The 10,049-nt window shown below is 38.7% G+C and overlaps 1 protein-coding gene across 3 annotated transcripts in view; it reads right to left on the bottom strand.

The window, feature by feature from the left end:
- The window catches only part of UGGT1 (UDP-glucose glycoprotein glucosyltransferase 1), a 47,455-nt gene that overhangs the window by 12,235 nt on the left and 25,171 nt on the right, over positions 1–10,049 (bottom strand). For all 3 annotated transcript variants that reach the window (XM_035894970.1, XM_035894968.1, XM_035894969.1), the window contains 9 exons: positions 9,647–9,741; positions 8,787–8,993; positions 8,032–8,163; positions 6,956–7,086; positions 4,644–4,739; positions 4,207–4,309; positions 3,651–3,730; positions 2,953–3,142; positions 430–588 (listed from right to left, as the gene is read on the bottom strand). In XM_035894970.1, the coding sequence (XP_035750863.1) occupies positions 430–588; positions 2,953–3,142; positions 3,651–3,730; positions 4,207–4,309; positions 4,644–4,739; positions 6,956–7,086; positions 8,032–8,163; positions 8,787–8,993; positions 9,647–9,741 (1,193 nt within the window). The remainder of the gene's footprint in view (positions 1–429; positions 589–2,952; positions 3,143–3,650; positions 3,731–4,206; positions 4,310–4,643; positions 4,740–6,955; positions 7,087–8,031; positions 8,164–8,786; positions 8,994–9,646; positions 9,742–10,049) is intronic.

The raw sequence follows: 10,049 nt of genomic DNA, 5'->3' as shown, positions 1-10,049 counted from the left end.
TCCATTTGTTCCATAGATTCCTGAAGAAATGGGTCCCAAAACAAGACAACTGCCCACCTAGGCTTACAGTACCAGAGTGGATGCTCTAAGGAGTGCCCTGTCTAGAAAAAACAGACCTGCCTGGCCTTCCCTGGAAAGAGGTTGCTTAAGAATATATTGGCATCATTTTAAGATACTCCAGAAGATCCTTCTCAGCAAGCTGAAGGGAAAGGAGTATATATTGAAAAGGGTAAGAGACAAGTACACTGCAAGGTTTTAGACGTCACTGTTAGGAATGAAGTGGTTCTGATGTATTTGCAAGCAACTGCGGACTGCAGGTAACACCACGTACCCATAGCCCACATACTAGAAGATACTCAGTGGTTTATGCAAGTGATTGTGCTGACTGTAGGACCAGTAATTTGTTGCCAGCTTCAATTGAATGCTTACCAAGTTGGCCATAACAATGGTATCAACGATGACAGGACTGGTTGAAGTTCCCAGTGTAAACTGGAGCCCCCGAGGTGGCTGTCCAGTAGTAATATCATAGCAGTGTCCTTCCAGAAGCAGATACTCCAATTCATATTCAGCAGCTACAACATTATCCACCTGTAAGGAGAAGATACTGCTGAATTCAGCACTAGCTCTGAAGTGCAAATTTTTAGTGATTCGGTTACTCCCTAAAATAGCCATAGTAATTAAATAACACTTACTTTATTTCGCCAGAGTAATTTTATTAAACAAATACTTAGAAAGCCTCAAAAAGCTCAGCTCCTTCAAGCGATGAAATTCACACACATATTGTTAAAGAGTGTTCCTGACCAAAAAGATTTGAATCTCAAATGGTAAGATGCTAGGATAAGAAAAGAGAAGGACTGTTGCTCTAATTCACAATTATTATTTTTCTCTAACATTTATTGGAGAATGTAGTCAAGTAAGTGATCAGTCTGGTATCTCATAAAAGGTATGTGATGGGCTCCAGAACTTTGACTCTAAATCTGTTTAAAGCCAGTCTCATCTTAATATTTATCATCTGAAATAAACATTTTGTTTTGCTCTGCATTACTCTCTCAGTGTGCTAGGGTACTGTCAGAAAGACCCATTTTTTTTTCTACACCGAACAAAAGTGCCAAGAAAAGAAAAGAAAAGAAAAGAACCCAAAAAAACCACAAACCCAAAAAACCTTGGGTCCCTACCAGGCTAAACTCAGATGTAGCCTGAGGACACTACATAAGCAAAATATTAGTTTGTTCTCACAAAGCAGCTTCTCTCATTGCACATCCAAAATGACAGTTTAATTGCTACAGCACCAACAGACTGCATATTAGAAATTGGAAATTCTGCACCTGCAAAAGTAAAGCTGCTGTTTATTTGGAGGCTCAGGACAGTACTTGGAATGCCCGAAGCATTTAATCCACCACCCCCCCCCAGCTTCCAATTAATTTGAGGGCGGGTGTGGGAATCAGGGGCTTATCAGCCATTTGGTCGTTCATTTATGGCTTTACAGTTAGGTTAAAAGATGAAAAGCAAAAAAAAAAAAACACCCAAATCTAAACAAAACAAAACAAACAACAAAAGAAACCCCAAACAACAACAACCACCACTGAATTTCCAAGATTTCTGAATAACTAGTATGGCATTAGCAGTATCCAACTCTACCACTATACTGCATATTCCCAACTAGATGCAAACACGAGAGGAGACTGATAATATAATGTTCAGTGAGAAAGTAACCCACGTTTGTAACAACCACAAGGTTGTACAGACTGTTGCCTTTCAAGAGGCCTGGTTGTAAAGGATTTGACAATGCTGTTACACACAAGCGGACAGGTTTCTGTACTGCAAGAGTCACCCACACAGCTGGGACTGCCTGGGGCAGCTCAGGGCTGGCTGGTTTTGGAGCCTGAACTTTCCTCTCACCTCTGGAGGTGGTTTCTCCAGGAAAGGAATGAGGCACATGGGTGGAGAAGCTCCTCCTGCCACTGCCGGTGCCATACCCATTCTGCAGCCTCCAGAGCTGTCACTCTGGCATCTTTTGCATGTGCTGGATACATATATAAAATTACTGGGTTTCATATATATATGCAGTTCACCAAGGCCAACTAAATAATGGCTTATTTCAAGGGAGAAGACTATTTGACTGCCTCATTTAACTTCTATTATTTAACACTGCACCCTGAAGTCCAAAATTTTCTACTTTGCATCACACACAGATTTTCTAACTTTTAATATATTGTGGGTTTAGTGCCCATGATAATATGTTAGAATAGTGCTATTTTGTAACCACTTACTAACCCACTATTTCTAGATCTTCTGGAAACTACTGTTAAAGTTAACTGCTAACAGCGAGAGGTTAATAATTAGCCACAGGAGCATTTGCTGGTAACAAAAGCTGTGAAAATGAACAGGTAGCTAAAACTGGCTTAGTGGCTTCTCAGAGCAAGGGAAAGTAGAATTTACTTAGTGCAACAGGACTCACATCTTACTTCAGCATTTCTAAACAGACTTTAAAAAGGAACAATCTTATTTTTTGTTGTGACATCAGCTGTAAGGAGCAAGAAATCTTTTTCAAGAACTTTTCAACTAATAAATTGATAATTTCAACTAATAAATTGAAAAAGTTATTTAATGACCAACAAAGAGTTTCTTTGTTTCTAGCTCAGGACACTCTGAAATGCTGTATATACACACACACTCAAAGCATCTGCAGGATCTGCTTCAAGCCCACAGTATTTTTCAAGCTGTGGGTCAGGCATCAGGGAGTAACCAACAACAGCAATCTTGCTGTCAGTGAGCTTAGGTTTACCTGCATCCCTCCTAGAAAATGTTCAGGGGTCTGCAAACATAAGAGGTGTTAATATCCACAGTTCTATGTTTATTAGCATTTTAAAATTCTACATTTCTTTCCCATTAAAACCCTGGAAAAACAATACCATTTAAATGCAGTAATAGGAACACATTGATTTCTCTTACCTCCTCTAAATAAATATTATCAAGGTCATAGGGGGTTCTGACAGATTCCACCATCCAGCTCTCAGGAGTATTTAGGTTCAAAGTGAACAGTGGGGACTGGGGCATATCCAAAAACTTAGCAATTGGTCCTGGAGCAAAGTTGTTATCTGCTGTGAAAGAAATTTCTGGCTCCAAAACATAGCGATAAAAGCTGAAATTTTAGAAGAAGAGTGTTAGAACTTATCTCTGCTAAGCTTTGCAGATATTTCACTCTTGTTGAACTTGGTGACAGCATCAGCTTTCCCTGACCTCCAATGTCTCCAAGAAGCCCAATAGAAAATTTTCATTTCTTGCATACAGGAGGCTTTGTCCAAAGCAACACAGGTTGTGTTGACCTTAGAAGAGGTCACAATTTTCATCTTTTCATCATCATTTTCATAACAATTTTCAACCAGAATGTGCAAGACTCAACCATTAAGATTAGTAAGTTATTTAACTTACATAAATAAAAATGCACCCAACTTGGAAACCAGCAGAATTACCTCATGCTATCCACAAATTCCCAGATTCTCTATGGGAAATCGTGCTATTATATAAATAAGCTCAAAGCAGTTATTGAGACTTCCTATAGGACATTTGACCATATCTTCCTGTGCTTGCATGTTCCACCAGGTTTTTCTTTCTTGGTCTCTTTTTAACCTGGGCATGGGATTGCTTACCTTTTCAGTGGCATGTCAGAAAGTTTGGACTGGCAGTTCATAAACACTCTTAGGTTCATATTTATCAATTGGTTCAAAACCTGAAGTAATGAGAAAAAGACATCCCTTAAAATGCAAACTAGGAAAGCTGACCACTGTTTTATAGACAAGAGCTCAAGAAGGCAAGTTACCTGATCATTCTCAATCGTCCCTTCTCATTTGCTTTACCACAGCCACCTTTTAATTGGTGGTTTTAAGAAGAACTTGCTCCCTCACATTGCTGGCATTCTTTTTAGGATGCAGAGACTTTCTTCCTCAAGAACAGAGTCATTACAAACTAAACTGTTAAAATGGTGAAACTAAAAGCTGTCTAGACAATATCTAAGTGTGATCTTTTTAGTGTGTAGTATAGTGTAATTAGTTTTTCCACTAATAAACTTATTGTGCAACTCAGACGCGCTATTTGAAGGCCATTGGTCACCACTCAGTCAAGGAGGAAGAAAAACGTTCAAAAGTTACAGAACTAAGACAACTTTCTGAAATTGCCATAAAATGCATTACAACAGTGTACACATACCAAAAGTAACGGAGCAAGTCTTTGAGCATCTCTGGTCACAGGATCAACGATAGCCACGACATCGAAGTATGTCTCCCCCTCCTTTGGTCTCAGTTTAACTGCACTAAACAGAAGAAAAAACAATTTAAAAGTATCAACATAGGAAAACCACTATCCATCTCATTCTGAAGTCAAATTACTTCCTAAATGCTATGCACCTTCTGAAACAAGATTGAGAAAAAAAAAAAACATATATACATATATGTGTATAGAGATAGGTAGACAGAGTTAATCTCTGGAATCTCACTGTGCCCTGAAAACTGTTGGAGACTTCCTATTGCTACTTGGAATTTTTTTTTTTTTTTTTTTTTAAAGTAAGTTAAATGGAACTTAAAACCACAGGAACATGAAAAGACAAGGAAAAGCGTATTGCTCAGCAAATGCCAGCAATCCTATACCTGTATCGTTCTTCAAAAAAATGATATTCAATCCTTGCCTCTCCTTTTGGTTGAGCAGAAAGAAGAGCATCCACTTTCATTACCAAGTCACTTGCACTGAAAAGGAAAAAGAAAAAACAAGTTTACAGACACTCAGGAAGTGCATGCACATTTTTGCCAGTTAGCAGCAAAAGAGAAGACAAACTAGCACTTTTACTACCTATCTACACAAGCTCTGAAGGATTAAACGTATTTAAAGGTTAATCTGCCATTAATTTAAACAGGTTGCAGCCTTATTACTGCGGGTACCAAAGGGTTTAACTCTGTAACAAGTACAGAACAGCTGGTATTTTATGGTTCAGACATGCTACGGGCACTGCATCCTGAACTTCACCAACCTCTTAGACCTGTAAGCGATTCAGATCAAACCCTTGTTTCACAGTAGTCCTCCCATTTTACACTGCAACTCTAAGAACTAGGAAGCAATCCTGTATGTGGAGAAACTTTTGAGAGGGGTCCTATCATTAAAAGAGAATTACTTCTGACAACTTACTCCTTTTTATTATTCCCATAAATTTTCAGTCTAGTATTTTAAGAATATATTTAATCTTGAAAATGTAAAACCTCTTGGAAGTTCAATGAAAATTGATCTGTACATCATAGCTTTGCCAAGAAACAATACTGTAACTTAAAGGTCTGTCAGCTTTTCCTGAATTAAGTAAGTCTCATAGATTTATAGTGACAGCTGTTTAAATTGTTCATACCAAAACCACAAGCCTGGTGAAGTCTGCCAAGTTCTACAGTGTTTTCCAATGCAGTAGATTGCTTTGAAAGCTTTTGAAAAACTTTGGCAGCATTCAAACCAAAAAAACACTGCTCTGTTCAAAACCAGCCTATGTTCAAACTATGCCCTCCTCCTCCAACCTTATTTCTCTTTTGATTCCCAACACAGCAATGGATGCAAAAGTGTGTGGAATACTGTTAAACCCTGTCCTCCTAGGATTCAGAAACACACAAGATTGCTGCAGAAAAGACCTCATGCTTAACTTACTTGACCAGCCTTTAACAGTAGGCAGCATCATGGAAAAATGTAATGATAAATAGAGAAACTATCTTCTTAGCTAGGAGCTCCAACACACAAATGCACACCTCTGGACTTCAGTTCTTTTGCACCTGAAGATGACGTTCTTTTGATTAGCTCACTTCTGTGTTTTTTGCAATAATTGTCTAGAACTATGATTTTCATTTTCTTATCTCTACATCTTTTCCTATTGTCTCTTTAGAAAGTTAAAAGCCATTTACATGATTCCATAGTACTGACAGTGAAATACACTACTGAAATAATTTTTATATTGATAGGCCAAGCAGCACTCAGCTGAACTGCAAACAGATTCAGAAAGCATACTCCAGCGTCTCATTTTCTTATCTTCTTTCTGCTTTTAAATCAATACCATAGTAATCCTAAATGTGAGTTATGAAACCCTGACGTGTTGGAGGTAATGGTTTAAAAGAGCCTGTCAGTTAAGATTTAGCTTGGAAAAAACCCACAGAAAGTCTGAAGGCCTTAATATTAATGAAAAGTTAGGCCTGTCTTCAGTTTAGAGGAGCAGAAAGGTAATCTGGCGCAGAAAGCAATTTCAAGAATAAAATAGTAACATGCGGCAATTTATACCACTTCATAACACATCCCAATCAGCAAACAACTCTTCTCTGCATACAGACATCATCTCTGTTGGTAAAGCTGTCACCAACCAGAGTCAACTGAGCCTTGAATGAAACTTCATCTAGCTCAACACAGCAATGAATTCAGCCAGCTCCTGCAGAATGCATCATCACCCTCATTCTTTATTTTTTCAGTCCACCTGTATCCCTCCCCGACCCCCCAGTCCGAGAAACCACTTCCTGAACTCCCCAGGTAACACAGCAGGCTGTTGCTGCTCATGCTGCTGTGATCCAGGGACTGCGAGCCCAGCGAGTACCAATACATTTATTGTTTCGTGTTCACCAGAACAGTTCTATAGCAAATTCCTACAGACTTGGGCACTTTCCCCATCTCTTGCTGCTTTTCAGTGAGGCTCCAGCCAACACAACTCCAGGAGGTTGTAAACTACAGAAAAGTCACTAAAGCACTTTAAGCCCAATAAAGATATTTTACATATCTTTTCCTGTCTCGCTTGCCCCTCTGAAGAGCTGAGCCGTGACCATACCAACACGTGCATGTTTGTTTATAGCACCTATTCAGAGCATACTTGATAAAGCTTTCTGCAGGCTGCAGAAAGTCACGTTATCAGCAGTACCGCCACTTTTTTGTAAGCCTCTTCACGTTTACTTACAGATCTTCTTCAAATCCCAGCTGCTGAATCTGAGATTTGATTTTCTGTCCTGATGTCTTTAGTATAATGTTCTCAAGTAGATGGAAATCATCCTGATTGAACATCTCACCATCCTCTAGTGGCCCAATAATCTACGAAGAAAACGGGATCAGCATTATTAGGTAACGCTACACTGAAACAAAATTCAAAGATGCATTAAATAAATACTCCAGCCCAGTCTCAGTACGTATCAACTGTTCAGCTGATACTCATGTCAATGGCAGCAGAGTTTAAGAGAGAATTCTAGCTATTTAGAGCCAAGAGTGCCACACTAAGGCACAAAGTAAATGCTTAAAATTTTCACTGAGTGCTTGGTTTGCAAAAATCAGACATGTTAAATTGCATATGCAATGCTACATCTTGAAAGGGCAATAGAATACCAGGCCAATTCCAGCAGTCCAGCAAAACTCCAGCAAATCTCACTCTCTAGCCTTCAGAAGCCTAAAAGCTACCAAGATGATTCTTGCTATTTTGCTAATGAGAAAAATAGAGTACCGCAACTCATCACTTGAAATTTTTAACCCATTAAAATTATACAGTGGCCACTGGAACTTGTGGGGTTTTTCCTAACTACCAAGCAGATGACAAGAGAAAACTGAATGCTGTACACAGCTGGGCTTCCTTATTTGCAGTGAAATACTATTGTAACATAATTTGCCTAATCTGAGTTGCAAAAAGAACTGGTGGAAGAAACCAAGGCACCTTGATCAGGGCCAGATACAGCAGCATTTTGCCCAATGAACTGAAACAACACAATCATTCAAATTTATCATCCCTTTCTGCTCCTGGATTCAATTCACTGCCAACGTGAAAGCAGCTCTGTTACTGAGAGAGCTGAATTTGTACAAAACACCAATAACCTCATGCAGTACGAAGAAAAGGTCATTGCAGGTCTGAATAAATCAAACTGGAAGTGGTCCTAAGGACTGCTGAGACCTAAAGAAAGCTGAGACTGTGTCTGATCCCTAGACTCTGCTGCTCAAGGTTTGCTTCCTTCCCACATGTGGAATATCTCTCTGTCTGCTGATTGAGCTCACCCTTCCATTGCTGATCACAGCCCTCTGCCCCTTCTTCAGCTTTAGAACATCTCTGCAATATATGGCATGGGACAGAACAAAATCCACCTTGGGAGATTCAAAGGCTTCTTTGAAAATATTGATATCCATACCCTGAAAGAAAAGAATACTTGACATTGAAATGGGAAGAAAAGTACACCTCTGCATACTTTTCTTAAATGCACCTTTTTTGTTTCCATTCAAGAACATTTTCATATCTTGCTAAAATTTATCCCCAGGTCCTTTTTCTTTGTGTCTTAAGCCTAGTTCTTGCCTGTCACCTTCAAACATTATCACAACCTATGATGTGAAGGGCCCCAGCCCTAGTAATTGTTGCTTAAACCAGTTTTTCCATTCTTCTGTCCTTAAGTGATTCTTGCCTTACTTTTTTAAACCTACTTTGAGAAATGTAATTTTTCTCTGAGCTTTTTAAAGAGATTCTAGTTCTCTCTTAACCCCCCAAGAAACAACTGACTCAAATAGATCCCTGAATCTGCATTCCTTTTGACTTTTCAAAGTTAGGTAGCTTTGATGCATATGAGGATTCACTTTATTTTTAGACGGACTGTTATGTTTAGGTAAGTTTACCTTTCAGAGCAAAAACCAAACCCAACACCAAATGCAACAGTGTTACCATTGTTACTGCCTCTTTTGCAAATGAACATACTACATTAAAGAATTCCTTAGAAGAACAAGCAAAGTGCCCTACCTTTGTAAATACCAGCAAACATGCTTACCCCAACAGCAAATTCCAAGATGTTGGCTCCTGCCTCTAGTGCTTTTGCAATTTCTTCTTTTGCCATTTTGGTGATGAAGTTCTTGGCATTATTTGACGTTTGTGTCTGTAGAGCTGCCCATATGGCTTTAGCAACAAGTGTATTCCGGCTATTTGGATCTTCACTAGGATTATTAATCATGCTAATTCGAACATTATTGCTGGATTTCTGTGTTTAACAAAACGTGTTAGGAAAGTTTTAGATTTCAGGTGTGCTTTAACTGAAAAGAGTAAGCCTATTATAATAAACTCTATAGCAAAAGCTTTGTATTTCTTAACCAGAAAACCAGATTCCACATCAGGTAAATAACAGCACAGGGTTAAAAGGATCAATGAACTAATTTAACATCAAGTGTTTAGTTTACATATAGGCACCACTGTGACAGGAATCTTCTAGATAATACTGTGCTACATAAGAGATGTAGGACCATGGCCACTGCTCAGAGATCTAGCAAAACAGTGATTTAGGAGTGAACTATCTATTTTTATGATTCAGTTATCCTCCTGGAACAAATGAGAGCAGAGAGCAATGCTCATGTTCATCTCCAAACACAGACATCTTCAATTTAGAACCATGGGCTTAAAAGAACATCTTTTCTTTATTGTATTGGCATAGTGCCAAGAGGGGATTCTGTCCAAGTACAGGAAGGTCAGCAATGTTCCAGCCCCTACAGATAAGATGAGGCTGGAAATTAGAGACCCTGCAGGGAGGACCAATCTCCCCAGGTCATACAACAAGAAGAAGCACAACCTATGTTTTTCAAGCCTCTACCTACTGCTTTATTAGCACTGCTAACATGTTCAAATGAAAACATTACCTACCTGATGTTTAATTGCATCATACAACAATTGCCTCCCGGAAGGTTTATCAAAATCACCAACAATCCAAAAAGTAACAGGTCTAACAAAGGAATCATCTGCAATTAAAAAAAAAGAAAAAAAGAGTGGGAGAAATTTGAGGGTGAAGGGAAAGAAAGCATCAGTTTTTCCTCATTTGGAGGAGGAATATTATGCACATGCAAGGGTTTCAAAATGTAAAATTACATAGGGAACACAGGGATGAAGCTAAGCTATGAAGTCTGGCAAGACAAGAATAATAGTATTGGTATTATATTAGGTTTCATTTACCTCATTCATAAAACCCACAGGGGACAGCATGCAACACTGTTTCTAAGCTGGAGTTTGTTTGTTTGTTTGTTTGCTAACTTTTTTATTTAGAAATTAT

This window comes from Egretta garzetta, unplaced genomic scaffold (assembly GCF_000687185.1).
Source record: "Egretta garzetta isolate BGI_Z169 unplaced genomic scaffold, ASM68718v1 scaffold775, whole genome shotgun sequence".
Taxonomy (NCBI): domain Eukaryota; kingdom Metazoa; phylum Chordata; class Aves; order Pelecaniformes; family Ardeidae; genus Egretta; species Egretta garzetta.
This window is presented reverse-complemented; position numbering and strand designations above follow the sequence as displayed.